At 39.7% G+C, this 27,309-nt stretch overlaps 1 protein-coding gene across 7 annotated transcripts in view; it reads left to right on the top strand.

The window, feature by feature from the left end:
- The window catches only part of tnr (tenascin R (restrictin, janusin)), a 190,565-nt gene that overhangs the window by 143,224 nt on the left and 20,032 nt on the right, over positions 1 to 27,309 (top strand). For 5 of the 7 annotated variants that reach the window (XM_032530649.1, XM_032530652.1, XM_032530650.1 and 2 more), the window contains 5 exons: positions 2,245 to 2,511; positions 6,237 to 6,356; positions 6,731 to 6,874; positions 16,317 to 16,436; positions 17,877 to 18,020. In XM_032530649.1, the coding sequence (XP_032386540.1) occupies positions 2,245 to 2,511; positions 6,237 to 6,356; positions 6,731 to 6,874; positions 16,317 to 16,436; positions 17,877 to 18,020 (795 nt within the window). The remainder of the gene's footprint in view (positions 1 to 2,244; positions 2,512 to 6,236; positions 6,357 to 6,730; positions 6,875 to 16,316; positions 16,437 to 17,876; positions 18,021 to 27,309) is intronic. The other 2 variants (XM_032530656.1, XM_032530655.1) reach the window with 1 other exon arrangement.

Here is a 27,309-nt window from a genome sequence, read left to right as displayed (position 1 = left end):
CAGCATCAGTTTCAATCCACTCAATTATCAGACAGAGCTATGATGAACTCACTCTAGAGTTTGTTTGTGTCTGCTCAGGTAGAAATAAAAGATCAGCCAATTACTGCACAAAGCTAGAGAACAGTTTCATCAACAGTGGCAATAGGGAAGGTGAGTCAGGCTAAAAGAAAATGAAGGACCTTAAAAGACTTTGAAGAAGCAATTATCCACATCGGCCAATGAGCTTGTCACAAGTGTTCCCTAATTGCATCTCTGTTTTGCATCCGAATGTATTTGTGTCTTCTGATTTCTTTTCAACACCACATTCTCTCAGTGTTGCTGCCACTCTCTTTCTCAGCTCGATGTCTCCTCTTTCTCTGAGAATTTCAATCATAACAAAGTTTTCTTTTTTCAGACTTGTGTGTATTTGTCCAACTATATGTGGGATTGCCTGTCAGTCTACCCACCGCTGTTGGTTCTTTGTTATTTTTTACAGAAAGCTTGATGTGATTTTCAGTTGCACAAAGGGTGGTGTCAGATTGATGGGCATGCACTTACCTGCTGACATATTTCTTCTTTCTCTTCTTCACCTCTCTCATCATCATCATCATCATCATCATCATCATCATCGTCATCATCATCTCTGTGCTTTTTCACTGTGACCACCAAGGCCATCTTAACTTCGGCTTTTGTAATCTGTGGCTTTATTTAAAGTAACTCCGGTCTTAATATTCAGAGAATAGAGAATGATAAAAAAAACTGTATACCTGTGAGTGTGTGTGTGTGTGTGTAATATAATATATATATATATATATATATATATATATATATATATTTATCTCCCAGGCAGCCTTTGGAGCGCTGTCTCTCCTTTATAGTGTTCTCCTTTGTTTGTAATTATCTGCAAACCTCTTGTTATTTATTAATCGTACAAATCAACACAAATGTCACTGTCTTCTTGATCAATGTCATCTTCATCATAACCACCACCAGCCTGGCCATTGCAATACGTGGACACTCCTTCTTCTGCATTGTTTAATCCATGATTAAAGCAAAGCATGGTGGAATTGTCTATTGGTGCTTTAGAGCACAGTTTGGATGAGTCCACGATGTTCCTCTTCCGGGATTGCTCTTGTTCTACCAAGAATTTTCGACGTCATTTTTTTGGATGTCTGCTTTCAGATGTCCCATAACCTTCCGCTTTCTTTGTTTTGTAATTTTAAACTCTGGTCAATTTATGAGGACTATCTAGGACTAGCTAGACTATCTGTCCAATCTGAGTTTTGTGTTGCGCAAATAAAACAACCTTTGAACTGAAGCAAGTTACTTCCCGAGACTATTTTACAGCGGCACTGGGGCTCCGTTCAGTGCCAAGCGCCACCCCAGGACGATTGTGATTGGTTCAAAGAAATGTCAAAAAACCAGAGCACGTTTTTCTCCCATCCCAGAATGCTGTGTGGATCAGCCAGACCTTCCTTCGCAGCACTGTGGAGAAAGGTCTGGCGTTGCGAGACTAGGATGAGTGTGTCCTTGTGTTATTTGTTTTACGGACCCACATCCACACCGCCACCATGGGGTTTACGCGATACACATTCTCTTCTGAGCACAGGGCGGTAATGCGCCATCAAAGGTAGCCATTCACCAATCAAAGAGGAGAAGGGCATAAATGCAGACTCTGCAAACAATGCGGGTTTCAACTCCACAGTTTAGTCTGGATGAATCAGAAAAGGAGAAGTCAACATCACTGCATCTTCTTTGCTATTTATACATCAACACATGGCTAATTAAATTCAAATTGTCTTGCATTTGTTGCTGTGTCAGCTGCTACACTATTTTGTATTCATTACCTCATCTCCTGTCCAAGTAATACATTTTGACAGCATCTGCCATCATCGTCATCATTCCTCTATTTTCTTATTGTGAACAATCGCATTACATCTTCATCTTTACAGGCGAATGATCTCATTAATTTCCTTTCTTTTTTATGACCAATTAAATCATCACTTCCACATGATTGTGGTCGTCTTTGACTCTCACCTGCCCCATTGAGATTACACCCAAGGCTAATTTTCTCAACTCTATTATAAACGATCTATTACATCATCCAGGACTGCTTTCATCCATCATGGAATTGCTCATTGTCATCTCCATAACAATGCCAGCTGTTTTCTTTTCTTTTTTTCCATCGCTGTTTCCTGCTTGTGATCGGCTCTTTTACCTGTCCTTGAAAACTCACCGTTCACCTGTAAACCCCCGTTCCTCCAGGAATCAGGCCCGTAACCCACCTGTACTTGTCAGAGGTGACTTCCGACTCAGTGTCGGTGGCGTGGAGCGCCCCAGCACCGCCTGCTGACCTCTTCATCCTGAGCTACAGCTCTGCAGACGGGACCGACACCTCTAAGGTGACGCTGGACGGCTCCAAGACGAGGTCACTGGTCCTGGGGCTGCTTCCTTCTACTCAGTACACCGTCAGCCTAATCACAATACAGGGGGACATTACCTCTGAGCCCATTACAGCATCACTCACTACAGGTGAGCTGGTTGATTTTGTGGAAAAGTGGTATTGAAGGTAACTCAGGCAGGACACACATGAGGATAGAGAGAATTTCGCAGCATAGTGATGGCTTTATACAAGTTCTGTTTTAGTAGTTATGCTTCCTCGCTTCATACTGTTTGTCTATGTAAGCATGGACTTTTTTGTTCCAATGAACTTAACATATGATCACATTTATGGCTGCAAGATGGGTTAATTGTTTGGTCTATAAAATGTCAGAAAATATCCACCATAACTTCCTAAAGCCCAACACCAAAAACATTTAATTTAATTACATAAGACTAAAAAACGACGTACTATTTTGTATTTGGTTGTTGTAAGACAATTTTAATAGATAATCAAGTATCGAATAATTTGCTATTTGTTGGGTTGATCAACTTAACAATTAAATGACAATTTTTTTGAGTTGCAATCAGGTTGATCACATTTATGAATGAGTTGCACTGTTCTATTCAGGGTTTGTTGAGGCAGGTGGAACTGGAATGTCCCTGAATCCCATTTAGAATGAAGGAGAAAAACAGGGAGGTTAACAGGAAATATATGGAAAAAGAGTGCCAAAACAATTTAGAACATTAAGTGTAAAGTAAAGAAAGAAAAAAAGGAGAAAACTTACTGGAAGATATGTAAATACAAAGTGATTTAAAATTAAATATTTATTTGCCAAAAAATTACTGTTTTAGCATTCCATTTGCACAGAACCACAGCAGAATGATTTCTGTAATTAGAGACCTGCCTTGGAGGTTTTTTCGTTCTGTTTCTTTGCCAGACTTCGAGACACAGTACAGAAATACAAGCTTGTTTTATTCTCCTGTGGTATCAGATCACTGAGCTTTGCCACATAGATGAAATTTGGGTCATTAGCCAGCGTGTATTCTGATCCAGGGTATAATGATTCATGGTTATTCTAAACTCATACGCAATTGTAATATTGGGGAATATTTGAGAAATTGCTGACATGTGGTTCTCTAATACAGTCAAGGAATGAGAGAAGAAGAAGGATGAGAGAGGGAAAAGGCAGGTGCAATGTGTGGGCTCACATTGTTACTGTAAAATATAGTGCAAGAGGAAAGGTCTGCTCCTGCTTTGTGCTGGTTTCTGTCTATGCAATTGAATGTATTTGTTTCCTTTTCTTCCCTCTATTGTAGTATAATTATTATTATAAGTCTTAATTAAACAAGTAGCATGCACCAAACTCATTAATTTACATGCAACACCCATTACAATCAACAAGTCACATCAACATATACCAACAACAGCATATTTATCCAGTACGTACTATTAAAACCCTGTATCAAAGTTTCTCCATTTCATTTTTTTCAATGTCTTTTTATTAAAATATGTTTCCTCCAGCTGAGCCGCAATGATCCTTTACACCTTGCTCTCTCTGTGATAACACTAGTGCAGTGCCCTTTCAAAATGTGCCAAATGTGCAAGTGGAAAATGTTCATTTAACTACATTTTAGTGTTGTCTTTTTTGTCAATGATATCGCATGTCAGTCATTATTATCGTGAATAAATTTAACACTTCAGCAGAAGTATTCATTTCCAAACAGGCTTAGTGGCTTGACGGTAAACATCAAAGTATGGATTCGATTTGCGGGGATTTTCGCTATCGGTAATGTTATTTATTGTGTTTTAGCACACTTAAACAACCGGACTGTGGGTGAGTCTGAAGGTCTAAGAGACCTCTTTTTGCTCGGTCAATTTCTTTAACTGTCTATGGGTCAGCTCCGAGATGACGTTATCTTCTGCTGTGTGCTCAGCACTGGCGAATTTACAACTCACAGCAGCTTAATACCATATAGTGCCTGGCTTTTGTTTGATATCTAGTGTTGGCAAAATGTCTTTTTATTGAGTTTCCTCTTAGTGAAATTCTGAGTGAATTTAAGATGGGCTTTTATTGGGAAGGGTAGACACGAAAGAGACAGCATTATGGCAGCACTTTTTTTCTCAACTTTTTTTCCTCAACCTTTATTGTTCAGTCGTTTAGTTTAATCCATAGTTTCTTAATATCCAATGCTGTCCAAACTGCTCCAAATTCCAAACCCCAAGTTCATTGGGTACTCAGGAAACCACGTGTGAAGTAGATTGGATGAACGGTTCATGGTTTCACACACACACACACACAATTCCCCAATTTATTAGAGCGGTATTATACAGTCTAACCATGCTATTTTTTGCTAATTGGCTTTTTGTCGGAAGGAGCTCTCAGAAACATTTCCTTTGCTTATGAGTGTGCTAGTCACATCTGGGAAGGGAATGATTGAATGATTGAAGAGAGGGTTAGTGGAACTACCTGTCTCAGAAATGCATTAAATAATCCCAACATACAAAGACAGAAAAGAAAATTAGGACAAACGGAAATCATCAACAGAGAAAAGCAGAGGGGACTGAAGACAAAAAACAACAACAAAAGTCAGCATTGATCAATGGAGATATTAACTGTGAATCATCTGCATGCTGTCATCTGATTACTGTACCAGCTTCACATTGGAAGCTACGAGCAGGGGTTTGGACAGGGATTTTGAGAAAGATATACAGTTTTGTTTGCACCTGTCTGTGGACTGTGGTAATGCTTTGATCTTGCACGTTTGAATGTGAGCACTGATGAGAGACTACACTCTGTTTTTTTGCTTGTATAATTGGGTGTGCGCTTAGCGTTACATTTTCAGGGTTTGAAATGTTTTGCAGTCCTGGATTTAACCCAATAGTAGGCGGTTTGACATTTACCAGATTTACAAAAGTCACTCTCTAGGGTCAGTTAAACGGTGCGTTAATGTTGCTCAACCTGAGGGCCACATTCATTTATTAGCTTGTGCAGCAGTGCAAATTGAATTGGGATACTCCAGAAGGATCAGGTCAAAAGTCGTTGATGGACAGAACTATTCTTTTACTCTTCCTATTCAGACCCTCTCAGGAAGCTTCATGAGAAAATACACATTTTTAGCTGTTATTTTTCCCAGAGAAAACATAATTAGTAAGAAAGGAACGCATGAATAATCCAAACATATATACATGCTACTACTGTACAGTGTGTCATATACACAGGAGTTATATATTGCTCCCTCTGCTTGTGAATAATTATTTTTTTTTAAAGATGAAGTGGAGCGGTTTTACAAGCGCTACCCATTTCGCCTCTTGGCCACACCAAGAAATGGGAGTGATCTCTTAATCTCATCCTCTTTCTTTTTTTCTTTCCCCCTCCCGTTTCTTTCTTAATTCCTCCATTTCTTTCTCTAGCACCCAAGGACTTGTCATCAGTTTAATTATTCGCTCACATTGTTTTCGCCATAACCTTTTCCACGGCTGCTCCATAGTCTCAGGAGACACATAAAACAAATTGTCAGCAGGGGGGGTAAATCTCCTCTGAGTAAGCCCCTGTAAGTCTCAACGCTAAAGCCGCACATTGTTTTTTTTTTAACAGCCGGATTTATCTTCATTATTTTTCTTAACAAATGCTTGTGCTTCTACAGACCAAGGAGAGGGCTGTTTATGTAAAAGTGATGAGGAGATAAAAAATGGATTACTGAAATATTTTGGTTTTCAAGGGCACTAATTCATTTAGATTTGAATGTAAATTTCTGAACTTGCTTCATAATATACCACATAATGCGCTCCTATTGTACCTCTGGGATCAGATCAAATGTTCCTAAGTTATCCATTGCTGACTAATTGATTATATGCTAACACGTCTCCCTTCTAGGCATGGACCCACCAAAAGAGATGACCGTGTCAGATGTGACCGAAGACGCAGTGACTATCTCTTGGATCAGACCACTGGCCCCATTTGAATACTATAAGCTTTCCTACCAATCAGCCAGAGGTAGCGTATTCTTTATATTATGTAACACATAATTCATTGCATTCTTCATTGCATTGTAAAACATTGTATTCAGTATATCAGCATACATGCCAACACACTGCGTTTTCATGCTACAGTTAAATGAACATGGCATTTGTTGTAGCAGGTCTCTTTGATGTAAGATATTTTGTAGAAGCCAGCTCTGTTACACACACTGTTGTACCTAATTAATTGATAACATTTTATCAGTTAATTGATTTTTTTAATTAAAATTCTGTATTGATTAAATATGTACTCTGTGATGCAAAAAGCGCTCGAGTTGGCTCAGCAATACACCCTGTACCTGAAGAATTGTAAGAGCAGTGTGACGGCAACAGTTCTCCTGCTTCCTGCAGGTCGAGTGGACAGCGAGGTGGTTTACAGCGATGTGACCAACTACACCTTGTCAAGCCTGTTTCCTGCCACAGAATACGAAATCAGCCTCAACGCTGTCAGAGGGAGTCAGGAGAGCAAAGTGGTCAGCACCTCCGTCTTCACAGGTAGGAATTGATAAGGAAACATGATTAGGACCATATAGAATAGAAGAGAACAGAACAGCCATGCAACCTTACAAACTACAGCTGCATTAGTCTGATAATCAGACTGAATTGCCATTTTCAATTTTACTTCATTCATTCAGCCTGTTCATGCCAGCTGATTTCTCGATGATAAGGTGGGGAGCTTATTTTGGTTTGCCCTAACTATTCAGTAGCAAATCACTATTCCACTTTCAGCCAACATGAAATCCTTAGCCGTTATTAAGGATTAAGGGTTAATATTTCTGTAAAGTCGACTTACAGCAACCCGTGCAGCTGTGTCCGTGTCATATGCACTTGTCGCCAGCTAGGCTCGCATTCCACACTTCCGGGATTGCTCCCGTGTCGCAGGAAATTCCGCCAGATACATGTATTTTCCTTTTCCTTCCGCTTTCCTTGTGTTGGAATTTTAAAGTTGGTGGATTTATGATGATTATTTTTGACCGCTCCTCAGATCTTTATATAGTAAATTGACACAGCTAGCCAGACTATCTTTCCAATCTGAGTTTTCTCTCGCATGACTATTTTGCAGCAGCTCTGTGCGGAGCTTAGCGCCGCCCATGATGATTCTGATTGGTTTAAAGAAATGCCATTAAACCAGAGCACGTTTTCCTCCCATCCCTGAAAACTATGTGGAGTAGCCAGACCCTCCTTCAGCGTGCTTTGCAGGAGGGTCTGGCAAAGCAAGACTACACATTCCCAGACCTACAGTATCTCCAGAACACTTTGGTGTAAGGTCTGGCTACACCCCATTTACATTCTAGGATAGGAGAAAAAAAACGCTCTGTGTTGAATGCATTTCTTTAAACCAATCACAATCGTCTCCGGACGCAGCGACAGTGGCTTGTTTTGTTGGAACATTTGAACCCCAAAAAGAAAACGCCACATAAAATTCAAAATAAAGTTAACTGTTACAATACAGTAACATGAGCTAATAAATAAGCTGGATATATGGTTTGACTTAATTTGCTCTTACCAGTGTATCGCCGTGTGTACTTTGCCCATAGCAATCCCAGCCGATCGTTCCCCAAAAAGCTGTAAGAATTTCTTTAGAAATCTTAACAATCATTCGTTTAGGTGGAGGTGATGGCGCAGTGGATATAACACATGTCTTTGGTGTGGGAGATCTGAGTTTGATTCCCACTGCAATACATCATCAAATGTGTCCCTGAGCAAGACACTTATCTCCTAGTTGCTCCAGGTGCAACTTCTGATATATAGCAATTGTAAGTTGCTTTGGATGAAAGTCAGCTATTATATGTCAGCTAAATGACATTTAATGTAATAATTCACTGTAGAACCATGTAAGCCTGTCTTAATGTTCTTCAAACCTTGCCATACCTTGCTAGCTTTGTTGTTTTTGCCGTATCTAAGGGATTTTGAGAACGGCAACACAGAGAGTAGGAGTGGAGAGAAAAAGAAAAAAAAATCGATATAGCATAGTATCGCAATATCTTCAGTGGCAATACTTTTTTCCCATGGTATTGTGCTGGCACCAAGTATCGATCTTTTATTATATATGTGTTGGTCAGTTTGTATGCTCAACAATCCCATTTTGCAGCACTAAAATTGAAGTGAGATGAACTTACAGAGAAATGTATCTTTTTAGATAAAACAGATGTTGACAAAGTTTCCTTTTGGGGACATCATTTGAAACTGGGAAATTTAGAAACTGGAAAAAAGGTCATAAATTGTGATATATCTCAGAATATTGCAATATGTTTAAAATCGGAATAATATCGTATTGTGGCATAAGTATTGTGATGATATGGTATTGGGAGGTGTCTGGTGATTCTCACCCCTAATAGAGAGTGGAAGGTAAGGGTCAGGCTTTATCCTGAAAATGCACTTCTGTTGAGCCGGACTACTTTTATCCATGATATAAATGGGATGGACAAAATATTGGAAACACCTTTCAGTATAACGCATGACAGCATCGCAAACTAAAGCCTCCAAAATGAGCATGAAGTTGAATCAACACCTCTCTAAAACAGTTTCAATAAAAACTGAACCTCATAACTTTCATAAATGTCGGATTTATTGCAGAGCCGTTGTATTAGACTGCTTCAGTTGTAGCCAGGTAAACTTAATAAACTTGCTGCTGAGTGCATATTTCCTGGCTGAATGCTGTTGTGCTTCCGTGATGTTCTGTTCTTGTACTGTACAGCTCTTTGATAAACGTCACGCTGTGAGAGGGGGTGGCACAGGGACAAAATACTTGCCGTGTAAACTGAATGAAGAATTCCTCTAGACTAGACTCTCAGACCAAGTGTTCTTCCCACAGCAATAGCAGCTGCGCATTGGGAGTTATGTGCTAAAAGGAGCAACACACACATACAGACGTCAGACAAAATCTAAGGGTACAGCTTGCAGGAGGAGCAATCTTTGCCGCTGCCATAGATAAAACTGTCCACTCTATGACCCAGTAATTGGTTACTCCCAACTCCATCTAACTTTCCTCTATCTCTCTCTGTTTTTCCCTCCTTTTCTTATCTTTTCATATTTTTACCTTACCTCTATTGCTCTTCGTTACTCCTCTCTCTTTCTCTTAGTATCCTTCTGTTTTCTATCCTCCATTTTGCTGTCATCTTTCCAATTCCTCTCTGCTTCATCCCTTCCCTTCTTTAATCTTCCTTCTTGGGTTTTTCTCTCCCCCTTTTTCTTCTCAATCCGTCATTATAGGTGAGAACTCTCAAGCTCTCTTGCTTTCAGGCCCTTAACCTAGCACTAAATCACAAGTTAGAAAAAGCAAAAACACTCACTTCGACACACACATGCATGTCAATATGGAACACCATTCTTCCACAACCTAAGATTAACACGCTCTCCCATGGCTGTATAATCTTCAGTGTGTGTGTGTGTGTGTGTGTGTGTGTGTGTGTGTGTGTGTGTGGTGTGTGTGTGTGTGTGTGTGTGTGTGGAGAGAGAGGAAAACACGTGAGCGCTAGGAGAATAGAGAAAAGTGGAGGTGTGTTTGCATATCAATGAGACCTGATTCACCAGGAGCTGCCAGGTTAAAGAATTCAGTAAGGAACATTTTTTCACACACTGTCTCCTCTGTCTTGCTCTTTCCCTCCAATTCTTTATCATCAGCTTCCTTTTTAACAATCCCAGTGTACTTACAATGAGCAGAGCCGTTGGGTCTGTAATAGCCTGAAAATAACATAACTCCAAAGTCAAACTTGTTAGAATTGGTAAATTACCTTTTCCTCACATTGCACAATGCCCAACCAGGGACCTTTTAATGCCGCTTCCAACAACAATACATAAACAGGGGATTTGGAAGAGTAATCCAGCATTGCCAACATGACATACAGTATGTAATGACTTGAATAACGCCACAATTGCTACTTACTTGGCTTCCGTAATCAGTTGTTATCAGAAGGGATGAAAAAGCAGGGAGCCATATTTCATTTAGCTAACACAGCAGGTGTGACTAATCTAAGATGCTTTGGGGTGGGTTGACACTAAATGGACTATGTGAAGGTCCATTTAATGGAGGGTTAATAACGGTGCTCATTAGCAAAGTGTCAGGATGGATTCCTAGTAAAGTATCAATTCTCCCAAAGCTTAAGTTCAGAGGCGGACCATTAAAGTCCTCCCTACTTGTCTAATTTTCACCAGCTGTTTCAAGAAAATATAGAGAAGGGAGAGTACACTTCTATTTTAAGAAAATAGAATACTTTGTTAAGATGTGCTTGTGTGTGTGAATGTGCGTGTTTATACCTAGTTTTATAGTCTATGACTTTTGTGTCTAACCGCCTGCAGTTTTCAGGTTAGCACTCTTTTGACGCTACGCATGTCAAGTTGTGACATTTCTACTTAACTGCTTTTAAAGACCACTTCCATTATGATCAATTAAGGTGTAACACTGGTCATTAAAGCCAATAAGTCTGTTTCTTAGCAGCGACATTCAACAAAAAGCCACAGAAAATAGTAGCTAAGGAGCAAAGTCGGCAACAAACTGTCAGCTATTAAATAGCCAACAAGTTATTCCTGAATAACTTTGAGTATATGATCTAGAGTACACAATCAGAGAAACCAAGTTTATGTAAAACTTTAATTAGTAACTTTTTTATGTTAAATGAGTTGCTACAAAGCTAATTAGGACTATCAGTTCCACACAACTCTGTTTGTATTTCTCAATGTTCAAAAGATTGTGGCGTCCGCTGACTTTCCCTTGCATAAACTGGAGTGAATATACCTCTTCTTAAGAGTCCATCATGTTTATTTAATCCTTGGCTACCATGGCTACTTGCAACTGCGTGGAGGGGGAATCTACTAACGACCATTTACTTACTGATTCTGTAACGGGGCTCAAAGCGATGTCACGTGTGTTTTAAGCTACAACATTTTTTGTCCCTTACAGCATCTCCTCACTATCCGCAAGCTGCCTGTCCCAAGAACACACTGTAAAAAACACGGTCTCTGTAGAGAGCCCAGGGTCTACAAACGGCAACAAAAACAATATGTGTCAGTCTGCACCACGAAGCACTCACAAACAGTGTTCCAGCGTTCCAGCCAATAACCAACAAGAAGGATTGGGAGGTGGGCGTTCTGAAGCACAGAACGGAGGGGAGGGGACAGGATGAGGAGGAGGGAGGGGCAAGCTAGTCCCGTTTTGTTTGAAAATATTTTGAACGTCAACAAGAAGTAACGTCACCCAACATCGCTTAGAGCACCTTCAAGGGTCCGGTGCTAAATGGGACAACACCAATAACTATTACTCACTGATTGGGCGTAATGATGGTCATGTTAAAAAACATTTCTACTTATGCATACTTTACATTACATTACATTATCTAAAATCTGCATTAAAATGTACAGTACAGCTCCCATGTAGCATAAAAGCAACTAGTGCAGTGTTTGCATGGCTGTGGTTGCCCCGCATTAATATTAGTATTGTGCCACAGACACATCCAGTGTAGATATGGGGCAAACTTGGAGGACACACTCACACACTGATAAGATGTTATTGTACAGTGAGGCAGGGCAGCTTCCTCAATAATGAGACGGAGTGCAGAGATGGACTGGGAGTAAAATAGCCCAGCGTTCTCACTAACTATACTATCTGGTCTACATAGTGGCCACAGCACACCGCAGACTGACCTCATGGCCAACTGTCACAGCTGAAGTATTTCTAAAAATACCACATATTTAATAAAGCACAGATACTCCATTTGAAACATTTTTCCTGACGTTTTCCAACAAACTTGAACTAAATTTACCTAAAGAGAGACACATGTAGAGATAAAAGGGTTTGAGCATGTCCCCCATAAAACATAAAATCTCCCGTTACAGCCATCCATGCCCAATTAAAGGCATACAATTAAGGTCAGAATCAAAGCTGTTAGCAGTTATAAACTTTAAGTAAGCTAAATTACAAAACAAAATGTTAGTTGTTACCTAGTAAATGTGCTTTGCAAACTGATGCCAGTGTTTGTTAGAGAGGGAAAACCAATTAGTGCCCTTTTGATTCTAAAAGGTTTGAAATCAATAGTCTTTTGTATTCACAAAGACTATCAGAGTGATGAGTCTTGTCAGAAAAACAATCCCGGCTTAACTGATTGCTTGTCCTAATCAAAGTGAGTACGTTGTAGCTAGTTAGCAGTGCAATACTAACTGATAGCTAAAGCGAGCGGGACTCATGGTACAAAAGACTCGGTTAAAATTTAAAGAAGATCACCTCAATATATCAATCACTTCTATCAGGATGTTTGGACATTCAAAGCTGAGCAGCAGCTTTTCTGTCAGTCTGTGAAGCATTAGCTAACGTTAGCTCAGCAGCCAAAGAGGAGACCGGCACCTCTCAACATGATCAGTTAGACAATATCTGATACCTTCAGCTTCTATCGGCAGTCGGGACTTGCCAGATGTTTGTCATTAGATCCACAATAGAACCACATTCACCACTAAATATTCCACTGATTATTCCACTTTTAAATGTAATGGAAAGGTCATTTTAAGCATGGCAGTTGTAAACATCACCAAATTGGTCAGATTTCTTGATACAGATGAATTGTCAAGTTCTTTGAAGCTAAAGAAAAATACTGATTAAAACACAACTCTTGCATTGCCAGACGTTCCTCCACAGCGCTGCAAAGGAGCGTCTGGCTGGTCCAAACAGCATTCTGGGATGGGAGAAAAAGATGCTCAGGTTTATTGGCATTTCTTTTAACCAATCACAATTGGCTTGGGCAGGACTAAGCCCCGGACACAATGACGGTAACTCTGCTAAAGAGCCTCAGGAAGGAACTTTTTTTGGTAGAATGTGTATGTTCAAAAGTTGGGAGGTGACGGACATCTGGCCATTTATAATTACCAAAAAGTCTCATTTGATTAGAACGATCAAACACAAAACAACGTTAATTTGTGTCTAAAATATTTTGTCTAATTAAGATTTTCATTCTATCTCACATATTTGTAGTATTCACCAGGTGGGAGAGTACTACCAGGGTTTATACGTTTTGAAAAAAAATGGAAAAGTTATGGAATTTGAAAAATACAAATTCCCGGCCTGGAAAAGTTTTGGAAGAACAAAAGATCCTGAAAGTTGTGGAAAAATCCTGTAATTTTTTTAACACAGCATAACATGTGATTAATAAAAAATAGTTTAATGAAATATTAATTTCACATCGTCTTAACCGTAACGTTCCATTTGTGCGGTATAATGTTCATTTCACTTCCGGTTCACTCATTTCTTGCAATTTTGCCTGAGGTGAAGTCGGTGTTGACTGAAATCAAATTGAAATTAAATTGAAATGCCAGGAAAGTGCCTATTTAATTAAGTGTTGGACAAATACAAGACGTGGCTCGAGAAGGCCCAGGACCCAAGTAAAGCGAGATGTGGCCTATGATCTAAGATCAATGACATCTCTAATATGGGAGAAGCTGCAATAGCTAGCCATGCTAAAGGCACTAAGCATTAGCAATAGTTAAAATGTGTATGAACCCTCACTGCTGTACTTGCACTGCAATTACTGTAACTGTAGAAGCATATAAGAACAATGAAGTCTTTGTTTTCACATCTTGACTGTTGCAACTTTTACTGTATAACTGGAAAGATCATAGCACCGTTTGTACATGCTGCTTTGTGTTATTGGCATTTGGTTTTGTGATTTGCTATGTAGTTAATGCTTTAGTTGGTTACTGGAAACAGCCGGTTCCCATGTTCATTATCTCAATGCCCAGGTTTCTTGTATTACTGGATAGATTTTGGTAATATAGCATGCTAATGGCTGCTGAAACTCGAGGTTTAATTGCCTGGAGCTCTCCGCCAGCATGTGAAATGCTCTGTAACCTCATACTGAAGCCCCAGAGCAGCCTTTTGTTTTGTTTTTTCCGAACCTTTTCTCTCGTCCAGAATTTTAAGCACTGGGGCTTGACTTTCAGATACAGATCCGAGTGTGAGCGTGAGCGCGTAGTTAGCGTAATCTGCGATTCATTGGTGCAATCAGGAGATGGAGAGTGATTATTACTGGGACTGATGAAGTTGGATGACCTGTTTATTTTTTTTCTTTATTGGCCATCTCTACTCCATCTCCATTGCCTAATCTAATTGACTTGGCAAGCCTCCATTAAATTCACTTAAACCTTTTTGCAATTAAAGTAATGATTTTAATCAGGTTTGTTCATCTATCGCAGAGATAAGAAAGATTTAAACTCACTTTGTTTTGCTAATGAGCTCAATTCTTTATTTTTTGGGGCTTTTCCGCATAGGACAGGTAGGTGAGAAAGGGGGAGGACATGCAGGAAATCGTCACAGATCGGATTCAAACCCTAGACCTCTATGTTAAGCATAAACCTTTCAGTACATGTGTGCCTGCTCTACCACTGAACCAACCTGGCCACTCCATTCTTTATTTTACTCTGATGAGGGCAGGGCAATATTAATTACCTCATCTGGGCAGAGCTTTGGAGCACATGCAGAGTTCTCTGTTCTCCTGCCATGCTCTCTACCGCGCTGAAATAACACACCTAAATAGAAATTGGGGTTGAAACATTGAGGTTAAAGGTATAATTAAATTCAAACTCAATTTTGGCATGTCCAGCAGTCTGAGAATGAAATAAGGAGGAGGGTGGAGAAACAGGAGGCTCGGGAGAATATCTGAGACTTTCCACTGCCTTTTTGACTGCATAATTTGTCTTTGATGTGTGTTTCAATTGAGAAAGTAGTGATCAAAATGCTCTAGCATACATCTTCAGTGTTGGTGTGTGTGGGTTTCCATAATGACAACTTAGATGTGTATTGAATAATGGTTTTCTATTTATAATTCTACTCAATTCAAAAATGTTTAGGTGTAGTTGATATTTTATGTATCTTTGCAATTGTACCATGATATACTGTATGCTGCTGTGTGCAAAATGATATAAATTGCACATTAAAGAAACTATGACACAGCTCCATAGTTTATGTACAAATTATTAATAGCAGTTTTCTAAAGTACATGGAAAATGACAGAAATATATTTGGCGTCTGGACAAATTGTGTTTTCTTGAAACTTTTTTTAAAATTTCTTTTGTATTTTCCTTTTATGGGAACAAATTGAATGACAAATCCTGCAGCACAAAGCCACTAAGGGCAAGTTAAGAGATTTGTAATGTGGGGAACTGTATCTACTTTTATTGTTAGTAGTAGTAGACCTGAAACAATTAGTCAATCAATCAATAAGTCCATCAACATAAAATTAATTCACTATTCTGATGATTAGGGTTGGCAATCGAGAACCGATTCTTACGAATTGTTTTAAAAATTACAATTCCTGTGGAATCGTTTCTTTATTGGAATTGTTTGGAATTGTTTGGAGGATTTTGGTTTCAAAACTGATCATCAGATCCAAATTTAAAATGCTCAAGTTTTGGATTCCGCAGTGGCTGTGTTGCAGCCATGGAGCGCAGAAAGCGCCGCTCTAGTGTGACTTTATTTTGTGAAACTGTAAAACTGCAACCCACCATTGAATCAAAATAAAACGTTCCTCTTATTTGAGGAATAAGCATGTGACCCGTTTCAACTCCACCCCTCAAAGAATCGAAATCGAGACTCAATAAGAGCCTGAATCGAAAGGAAGATTTGGAATCAGAATCGTTAAAATCTAAACAAGGCCCATCAATGCCCCCTGATTGATAAATCATTTCAAACATTTCTTTAAGTAAAAATAGATCCTCTGGTTACAGCTTCTTTTTTGTCTCTTCTGTAAAACAAACTATTTAACAAAAATGTTGATGATATTTTTTGTTCATGTATAGCCAGCATGTTGACTTGGTATGTCCTGCAGGAAGTGAACCTTTGTGTGTGATTAATAGCTGTCTAATTGGCAAGATGTCACTGATCTCTTAAAAATAAATCATTCTCTTTTTTGGAAATACTGTACATTGGGCTTACAATTTTGTGGTATTGTAATCCTAGCGATGGACATGCCAGCTGAGTTGACAGCTCTCAACATCACTCCACAAGGAGCCCTGCTGAGATGGAATCCACCCGTTTCCAGTGTCGACAACTACGTTCTGACCCTCACACACAACCAGAGTGAGTTATCCGAACTGTCATTTAGAGGCTTTCATTCATTTGTTGTTTATTGAAATAGACTAATTAACACATTTGGATAAAATCATTAAATCCCCTTTGATGCCTCCATTTCAGAAATAATGAAAAATCCATCTGAAAATCTGTCCGTCTCATATCACCACTATAGCGGTGCTGCTTAAATTGGCTACCAGTTTATTGTACATGAATGTGAAACACATTTTTACACATTAATTTTTTATGGATGCGATTGCCTGTATGCCATGTCATATTTGTTTCATAAAGCATTTTGAAACTATGGTGTCATGAACTGTTACAACCAACTTGTTATTGAGATTAGATATCTGCACAATGAAATGATCGAAATTGTATTGAGTCATAGTACTGACTGCACTAAGATCAAACTGCAGAGTTGGAGCAGGTCATTTAGGTGCAGTGTGTGGTGGTGTGGGTATTTTCCCAATAAGAAATGAGATCAGAGGGATCCTTTAAGGCAATATGGATCCCATTTTTTTGCTTTCAGAACAGTTTATAATACTCAGTTTGGGATGCAGCCCATCGTCTGACAGCCAATTGGGGATCAGAGTTACTTTATAATTTGGTCCCTGAACCATGTGGATGACTGCCACCTTACAGTCGGTAGGCCAGCCACAGATAAAGCTACTTCACATACTCAGAGAGTGCGTAAGTATGAAAGTATAAAACGTTTCAAAGGAACGGTATTTTTTAAACAAACATCACCCAGTTATTTGCTTTTGCAAATGATTTTCAAACTCGCCAGTCGAATGTTTAATGACACTTGAACTGAACCGTTGTTATATTCGCTCTTGACGTTTACAAACCGGCTGGAGAAAATATGATGGGCATATTTCTCATTTGCACATGACCCCACTGACTAGGCTATGTCTGAAGTTATCCAGGGGAATCTGTATTACTCAGCTCTCTGAGTCAATGTGTGTTACACTCTGACTCTGCCAGATCATCTCAGATACAGAGACAGTATATATATCTATATATATATAGATATATATATATATAATAGATTTGTTTTGGCAATCGGGAACATCCACATAAAATCCAAACCATCATGTTATCCATCAGTCTGACTTCATATAAAATAGAACACGTACCATCAATAAACTAATGGTTTGTTTATGTCCTCATTAGCATCACTGTCACATTTACAAATGTTGCATACAGAGTTTGCCTCATTTTTGCAGAGTTGTCCCCAAAAGCATATTTTACCAAAAATATAATTAATGCAGAAATCCTTTGACTTGAAAGAGGAACCCAAAGGTGGCCAAACAGTGCAGGCTTTGAGATTCGCTTTCGATTATTCCCATAGGAGCTTTTTTCAAAGAGTTACAATTTAATGTTGTCTGTTTAGACAAAACTAGAGACAGAAGATGTATGGTAAACACATAAATCTTGTGTCTTTTCCAGTGACAGCTGACACTTTCCTTGTGGAAGGCAACAAGCAGGAGCACCAGCTGTCCAAACTTAAGCCAAGCACCACCTACTCTGTAGCACTCTACGCCACCAAAGGACCCCTCACCAGCGGCACCGTCATCACCAACCTCCAAACACGTATGTGCTCATTTTATTCAGCTCGTCTCTATACAGTGGGCGACATGTGATTCGGTGGTTAGCACTCTCTCCTCACAGCAGGACGCTTCTCCAGGCCACACTGAAGCCTTTCTGTGTGGCATGTAAATGTTCTTGCTGTGTTTTTACGTGGGTGTAGTTCTGGGTGCTGGGTTTCATTCACGCCAAAAAAAATATTTGTTAAGTAGGAATTCTCCTACACACTGTTTCTAAAGTAGTTAGGATGAGTCAAATTCAGCGGATGCATTTCCCAGGAGATTAAGAAAGTGTAACACAAACAACAGAAGTATGTCATACAAAGAGAAAACACACCCAGTGTTTATGTAATGTATACCAGTTAAAGCTGGGGTAGGCAGTTTATTTTTGGCGTCAATGTGCAAAAGTTTCATAATAATCTTTCAGCATATTGTTATTGTTGTAATTGTAAGTGTTCTGAGACTTCTCCAACTCCTCCTTAGAAAATTTAGCCCATGACGGGAGAATTTGGCCAATCACAGGTCATTTCAGAGAGAGTGTTTCTATTAGCTGTTTTATGAATTCATGTCCCTTTGGTGAAAGTTCTGCTAACCGTAGCCAAAGGCTCAAGGCTGCAGCTAATTCAAGGATAGTCTCGCTTTGTCAGACCTTCCTCCACCAAGGATAAAGTATTAGAGACTTAATTGTCATCCAACTTTAAACAGTACATAGAGAAACGAAAATGTGTAATGTAGCATGTACGTTATAGTATGCATGTATAATGCAATGTACTAGTCCAGTTTATTGTCCAGGGATCAGACATTTTCTGTGATAGCAGTAGGGAGAGCTGATATGCTGGGGTTAGCCGTTAGCCTAGCATAAACATTTGTTGTTGGTAGTTTAGGGTTCTGCTCTGGCGGGTTTTTTTTGCATTCGGCTTCTGGCAATTTATATCAACACCACCAAAACTACGCCAGAAAAGTGGCAATTAAAACAGACGTGCTGCAAAATAACAATTAATAATAACTGCCATCCCTGAAGTGATTTGGTTTAGTTTCTGTCTATATTCTGTTATATTTAAACCTAAATGAACTGAAACAGCAGGTTGGTGATGCACCACAGGATGTCTAAGTGTTTATGATTTCCCTTGACACAACAACAAATAATTTCTCCAGAACTACAAGTGAAGTGAAAAGACTGTTCTATTGAATAGATTACATCAAGCTTTAAATTCACTAGCAGTAGTTTCAGAGGTGCAGGCTGCCCATTCTCAACTATGGGTCTAATTGCTTTTGTTGGATACTAAGCACTGGCTGCATTTATTAGATGGTCAGGTTTCAGGTTTGTGGTATTTACTGTTGTTTGATGTTACTGGTTTGTGACATATTAAACAGTAAACTGACCATTTGTTTGTTTTTTGTCCAACTTCACTGTAAGTAGTTAGGGAATGTTGCGTCCACTTCATGGCCAAACAAGGCTTCAAGTATCCAAAGTATTGCCACACTACCCACGTCTTGTTACCTCAGTTTTTATGTTTAAGGTCATTGTGACTGTTGGGCTGTCACTCTTTGTACCGACACTGTAAAGTCTTGATGAAGGAGCCCTTGTTTCTTCAGTCAAATTATCCAATTTGACTTCAACAACTTCATATCTGTGGTGTAGTTGGTTGATAATTGATGTAATTCATCAAGTTTATTGAAGTTTCTAATGTTATTATCCAAGAAATTGTAAACAGTGTTTATAACATATATATTGCCCAGCCCTAGGTGGATGCATGTTTGCATCAGATATGGAATAGAATTGACTTTTATTTTTGTTGTTATTATTGGTTATATTCGTTTTATAGTACAACTGATTTTTTGCTTTTTGTAGGCTACAGAGTTTGCAGTTACAAGTCTGTGATCCTTTATCTCTGTAACACTCGTTGCAGTCACCGGGGTCAGTAGACACTTTGACATGGTGAAAGAATGTAATGTGCATGTAATCGCACCGCAAGCTGTCATGAGGATGTGAACACCCTGCTGCTTTACCTCCAGGTGACCCACCTCTCCAATTATATTCACCTTTATCCGCTACTCCTCAAGAGCAAAGTTAGGGGTGAGGGAATTGTTCCAGTTTAGCTGAGTTGCAACTCTGTAAACTTATTTTTTTTTTTTGTTATAGTCCTTGCAGAAAAAAACAAAACTTTTTCAGTCAGCAGAGGAGTTCATATCCCCCAAGGAGTACCAGAGCTACGTGTCCTGCACTGCAGCAGTGACAAACTGCTCGAAACAGAACTCTGACAACGTGTGAAAGCTGGGCTGCAGAGACTTCCGAACATAAATGGGACTTAGGAAAATTAGGTGTACCTACATTAAAACCATGTCAATGCTGTGCATGCACATAGTAACTCATACATAAACAAATCTTTTTGACAGTTTAAGGTGATGCTAATTTGGAAACATGTGCTCTGCCTAGTACGTCATGTACCTCAAAAACAACGCACATTTATACCCCAGTTAGAATCTCTTATATTAAAAAAAAAAATTGATGTGATGTAGGATGCACCATTGAGGGAGCAAAGAGGACAAGGATTTAGTTTTGTTTTGAATACCATGACTTATTGAATCAAGGAAACGGTTGGGTGCTTGACATTGTTGCATTCCTCCTCTTAGTGAAATGGACTACCGTATAAGTATTCTTGCCACTCCATTTTGGAGTACATAGATATATGATTGGGTAGAAAAGACACAAGTTGATCAAATTCTTTCATACAAGAGGAGGGACATATGCAGGAGCTCGACGTTTGCTGTATTCAGAATTCTACCAATGTTATTAAAATGTATACAGCAATTACAGAACAGACATGTAGTGTTTTACATACTTACATAGCTGAACAATGATAACACGTTTTTCATTTGGTATTTACAGTGTTTCTGTTTTCTGCTATATACTTCAAAGTTGTCCTTGAATATGGCCTTAAAGAAGGATAACATTCATTTTTAATATAATTCAATCTCTTTCACCTCATTTCGCTAAGGAAACAAAATTCAATAAATGAACAATGCAGATAATCTTTTATCTTGATCAAGTGCTCCTCTTGGGTAAATAAAATGTGTTAACAGTGTTTGTATTAAAACTATCAGCCTTTCTAGTTCCCATTCATGCTGTAAAGCTACAGTGTATAGACAAATGTGTGCTACTTTATATAGACACACACCAATAGAGTCTTCATCCTCGCAGGAATGATGTTGACAAGTCTCACCAGGGGGCGCCTTGGTAAACTCCAGCGTCACAGGGAACTTCTAGTGTTAGTAATTAAACGTCCTAATTAAAATCTTAAAGCCTGTTACAGCTCCGCTTACACAGCTTGTTTTATTTCTCGGGCTGTTCCGCTCCAGTGGAAAGTGTCACAATGTGAACGGGCTGTAAGAAATAATGAGACCATTGATTGGTTTGATCAACGATCCCAGCTATGGCTCTGTCATCGTCTCTCTGTTTCTGTCTCTTTACATCCGCCTGTAACTCTGTGGCTCTACTGAGCCACACAGTTAACAATTACTGGCACTCGGCCTTTAGAAGGAAAATAGAGCAACCAGTGAATAGTGTGTGTATTCATCCTGACTGATAGTTAAGACAAGTCTATTTATCACAGCACTTTTTTTTAAAGAGCAGAGAAATTAAATAATAATGAATTAAAGCAATCATATTGTCGTATTGATAAGTAAGGGGACTGAAATACAGCTGTAAAAGGACGCACCTTAACATGTGATTTAACAGTAGTGCAAACATTTGTCTTATAGTGGAATGTGCATGGTCGTATAAAATGATCATACATTTTCTGTGGTTTGCTCATCGAATATGAAATCTGAATTGGGGAGGGGGATTTGAGGACAAGCTTTTCAGCTCTCCCAGTAGTCTGGTGTTAAAAATATTTGGTTAAAAGACAAAAGTATTCCTGTGAGCAGAATACAGTGTATTGGGAAATGTCTCTATATGTGTTTGTGTACAGTTTTGTCACATCTTGGTATTTCTATTTCTATATCTGTTTGTGACAGTTGGAATGAGTTGTTAATTGCGAGTGCAATTATTCCTGGTCCATCTGGTGCATAGCAGCAAATGCAAAGGCGTGATGTACAAGAGATGACGGGTCAGTGAAGATTCTCGCTGTCAGGATGGTCTCTCCACACACCACAAAGAAAGAAGAAAAAGCAATGTGACTGGCTTAAGTCAAAACGTGGCAAAAACTGCCTTTTTTTTGTAGTATTTTTTTTATTTTTTAAGGGTGGAGTTTCTTTGTTGATTCCCAAGCCTCTTAACCACAGCTGAGAGTTGTTATGTTGTCTGGCCTCCATGCCTCAAGAGTTCAACACAGAGTAAGACAGCTTGGCTCCCCAGCGGCTGATATTTAAGCTATAGGGCTGGAAAAAAAGGGATTTTGCTACGGGTATCTCAATAAGCCTGTAGGCTGCAGCACCGGGACTTTTTTTCCCTCAGTTGTGTCTGAGCTCACTTGCGGAGAAGTGCTTGGCAAGTTTTTGAAGCAGCAGAGATCCTTGCTGTGGGCAGCTTCACAGAGCTCTAGCTGATAGTTGTTTACAAAGTACTGAGAGTGCTGCTATTATAGAAGCATAACCTTGATTCTTCAGGCATTGAGGCATTCTTGACACTTTAATGTACTTTTAAGAAGTTGTGTTATTACCAGTAATGTATGGAAATAATCTTTGAAATAGTGCTACTTTATTAAAAATGGATGGCCTGCAACCACCCTCAGTATAGTATATTGAATTTAGTATTTATAATATAAAGTGTGTAGTGTGCTATTCCTGTTACTTTAACTACTATAGCTGTACAATTTATCAGATATAAAATATGTTTTTTTTCCACTTTTTAAAAAAATAAAACAGAACAAATCATATCAGTAGAGCCACATACACATGGGGTCAGATTAAAAAGGAATTCCTTATACTACTGTCCAAACAGAAACTCATATTTGCAGACAAAACACAGGTGAAAAAATTTGCAGCAACAGAAAAAGCTTAGTGAGCAAATTCAGCTCCATTTCCTTCAACACAGGTTATAACTGGCCGCTCACAACTAAAATATGTACTAACCCACTTTGTTACAAACATATCTAAGGTCCCTTACAATACGTTAAAGAAATCTACGTAAGGAAGAATCAATAGTTTATTAATTTATCATACCACAGTAAAAACGTAGGTGGAAGTACATCCAGCCAAACATGCAGGGTTGAAAGGCGTGCAGTGTACTGTATGATATGTAGTCAATTGTGGGTGGGTGGGGGGGGACACTGTAGGCCTGTTGGAAAGATGCATGGTGGTTGGTCTGGCTTCTTTTGGCTCTTTGATGTTGTCCGTGATGCTAATAATCATCATCATAATCCAAATGCTAATATTCTAAAATACAATACCACGGTGTGACATCATAATGCCATCTGTGAGATTCATCCATGCAGCAGTTGGTTAAAATCAGTAGACTTCATATATTCAAAGGAGTTATCTATATATCATTCAGGACGAATAATGCACTGGCAAATCAGCATAGAGCTGTGATATACACTCCAAACATTATAACTTCCTCTCTCTTGTCTTCCTACAAATTACTGCTGCCCATGCTGCCCTCCCCATCTGCTGCTCTGTGTGTGTGTGTGTGTGTGTGTGTTTCTCCTTTTGTAGTGTATACACTGCATGTTAATGATACATTAGATAAAGCCAAACCTATTCATCTCAATCCCATTGTTCAAACCTCCGCGTCTGAAGATGGAGCTTCAGAGCTGCGAGGAACTCAGACGACACCTGCTCACCTGCTTGGGCACACTCCATGTAAAGGTTTAATTGGAAGGAGAGTTTGAGAGAACAGGATAAGGAGACAGATGAATGAAGTCCAAAATAGAATAAAGACAGGCAGAATGAGGGAGGTTGCAGGCCATCCATTTCTATGAAACACCCCTGCCGCCTCTTCCACTTGTCATCTTTCCCACACACACACATAATGAAGCTACAGTGTTGATCAAGTAGAGGGGAGGACAAGAACGGAAAGATAAACGGCATTTTGGCACTTTGAGTTAGAATGGCAGCCTGTTAGATAAGCAGGAAAGAAGGAGGTGGACAAAGGATGGGAGGGCAAGAGGAGCAGAGAGAGAGAAACACAAGCACAATTGGAGATAAGGAGTAGTGTGAAGGAGAAGAAGACCCCCAGATTGATGTGGGTATGGGAAGAAACTGACAAAAGAAGAGGAGGAAAAGCAGCAATTAGATGCAGACAAGGTCAATAAAGACGTAAAGGTGCAGGAGAGGAGGAGATTGGCACGTCACTGTGGACTTTAGGATAATCTGCAATTATCTGTGATCATCTCAAAGCACACTAGTCAGCCTCCTGCTCTTAAAAACTCTTTGTTCCCTCGTTTTCCCCCCTCATCCCTCTCTGTCCATCTCTCTACATCCCCCTGTCACACACCGTGGATCTGTCCATCACTGTCTCCGAGAGAAAGCACCCTGCTTCTTTTCAGAGGTTATCAAGACGGGTACACACGGCTAATTACGGAGCAGTCATTGATCTTTCCATATGTGCACACAGACAAGGATTTAAACAAGAAGAGTGAGTGTGTGTGTGTGTGTGTGTGTGTGTGTGTGTGTGTGTGTGTGTGTGTTCAGACTTGTGCGAGGACTGGGTTCAATTGAGGGTTAGATGTTTAACCTAAAGTTGAGAAGTCCTCAGGAGGAGTAAAAAGTTCAGCCCACTACAGAGGAAAGAAGAAAAAAAAAAAGGTGAGAAAAGTCAAACAGAGGGAATTACAGAAAGAGACGGCCTTTAAGTTGATATCTTTATCTCATATTTACAGCGGGGACGTTAGATTGCACAGCACACAAAGCGCAGCACTTGTTTCAGAGTCCCTGACTCCCCTACTCAGAGCGCTGTTTTGTGACTGGCTGACAGTGTGCCCCAGAGTCATGATGTAACTCCAGGAAACAGATTTTCCAAATAGAAGGTCATCTATTTTCTATCATGCACTAAAATGAGGTTACAACGTGTCAGTGCTTCTGCTACCATGTCAGAAGATCACATATTGACTCAAAAAGGGTGATGTAAGGCGGGGAAATTGAGGTGAGTCTTCTTGTGATGTGGTTAAGGTATCAAGACACTATAATCACACCTTGTTTAAAGCTGTGCAGGAACCAAAAATAAACTTGGATGGTGTGATGTAATGTACAGTAAAACTTGGGTTGGATTGCTGATTAAGGGCTTGAATGCTTTTGAGGCTGTAGCTAAACATGGAAAGTGTCCCACTGCTCCTGTCACTCAGTCCTTTGGGGATTTAGGATTACTGGCATGGGGATTTTACCCACCTTAAGGAATACTGTACATTAACAGTTAATGTGCATGAAGACCCCATTGTCAACCTGTTCTGATCTACCTCTGTTTTTTTTTTCTTCCTATCTTTTTTTTAATTGCTTAGAAAGTACAGATAAAGAGATTTCTTCCCGTTGTAATATTTAGAATAAAAAATCTTACTTTTTTATATGATGGCACTAGTCTATGTTTGGCTTCCAGCTGTTACATTTTGTTTGCTGTTTATGTAGAATAGTCCCTTATGTGTGGCCGGGTTGGCTCAGTGGGTAGTGCAGGTGCACATATAGTTTGAGGTCCAGGGTTTGAATCCGACCTGCTACGATTTCCCGCATGTCTTCTCCCTCTCTTTCACCTAGCTGTCCTGTCAAATGCTGGTGGAAAAGCACAAAAAAAAGAATAGTCCATTATAGTGAGTCTCCCTTATTTTTAGTTTGAACCCTGTCCTGGGTTGACATTCTGAGCTAAAACAGCCAATGTAACCGCTACGTTATGTAAGCTTGTCCGTCTGCCTGCACAGAGAGCCACTGCTCACACACGATTGAATTGGGTTGTGGGTTGCCAAGTTGTGGTGACAGATGGGTTGAAATTGTATGTAGTGTGTGGATTGTGTTTCATATAAGATCTAGCAACTTGTGTGACGCCAGACAAACATCCAGAACTTCTGGATCTGTGTATGACATAATATAGTTTAAAGGCCATGGAAATTACGGGTGTGGGAAAAATGGGCCTTGCAGCCTATGTCCACACTGAAGTTGGGTGGTGATGGGGTGAAAACACAGCAGACAGTACATGTGGATTGGGGTGACAAATGCTGATTTATTTACAGGGCTATGAAATACGTCATCCAGCGCACTGCCTATAAAAAAAAGACTTACGGAAAAACAAACAAAAATTCTCTAGCTCAATAATTCTCCGTATAAAACCGCTCAGCAAGTTGAGACATTCAAGACTCTCTTTCACCGTCTTCTGATGCTCTTTTAACGCAGCCGCCCCCAATTGGACCATACCACCTACACAGGTGATTATGGGGTGAGCCAACTTGAGCAAGCAACATTAACACTTAAGTTTCTCAAAAATTACGATTGGATAGATCAGTTACTGCTGACTTTACTATTTGTACATATATATGTGCACCCACTACAATAGGAACCCTAAATATTATAAAAAATGTAATTTACTGCAGTCGTGTATTACCTATTGTTCCACATCTTAGGATTGCCCAGCCCACTCCCTACAAAAGGGACCTAATGAGGCAAACATGCATGCACTCTCCCTGATTAAGCTGGTGAGCAGCTGCTCTACTCCCCGCCTCACAGGCAGAACCATAGCAAAACACCACAAACCCATAAACCTGCCAAACAGGCCTATGTCAAATAATAAAGTAACAAACTAAACCTAGTGAAAAGGGAGAAAGGCAGCCTTTTCATTCCTGGGAGAAACATCAAAAAGGAGGGGGAATTTGGAGATGGCCTTATAATACAGGAGAAACCCCAGAAAAACGGGGATGTTCGCTGGTCTGATCCAGAGAGAAAACCTGTCCAAGGCTGCACAGACAGCCTGTGAATTTCAAAAAATGGGCCAATGCCGTCTGTGTTTTGCTGTGGCTCGGCCAGTTAACTCCTTACAGGTCTGTGTTGATGCTACCCTGCAAATTATCTGTGGCTCTAATTTCAAGGTTTTTATATCTTTAAAACGCCTGAAGTGGACAGGCTGTTGATTGTGTTGCCTTGTACTTCCTCTCCTGATAGTGAATCAGCCACAGCTTGATGTTCATATCTATAAGATGATCAAAAGCCTGCGGGACACCAGACCTTGTGTTCAGTTTGTTGCGATACATAAAAGATAATGGCCCAATCCCAAAGTCCAGACTCACAGACTCACGGACTTTGGTGTGCGTTCTCTGGAAATTTGTAAGGGCTTAGGGTTGTCCCAATGTTGAATTTTAAAGGGTTTAAGTGCACACGTT

This window comes from Etheostoma spectabile, chromosome 12, assembly GCF_008692095.1.
Source record: "Etheostoma spectabile isolate EspeVRDwgs_2016 chromosome 12, UIUC_Espe_1.0, whole genome shotgun sequence".
Classification (NCBI taxonomy): domain Eukaryota; kingdom Metazoa; phylum Chordata; class Actinopteri; order Perciformes; family Percidae; genus Etheostoma; species Etheostoma spectabile.
Note: the sequence above shows the minus strand (reverse complement) of the source record. Positions and strands in the feature narration are given on the sequence as shown.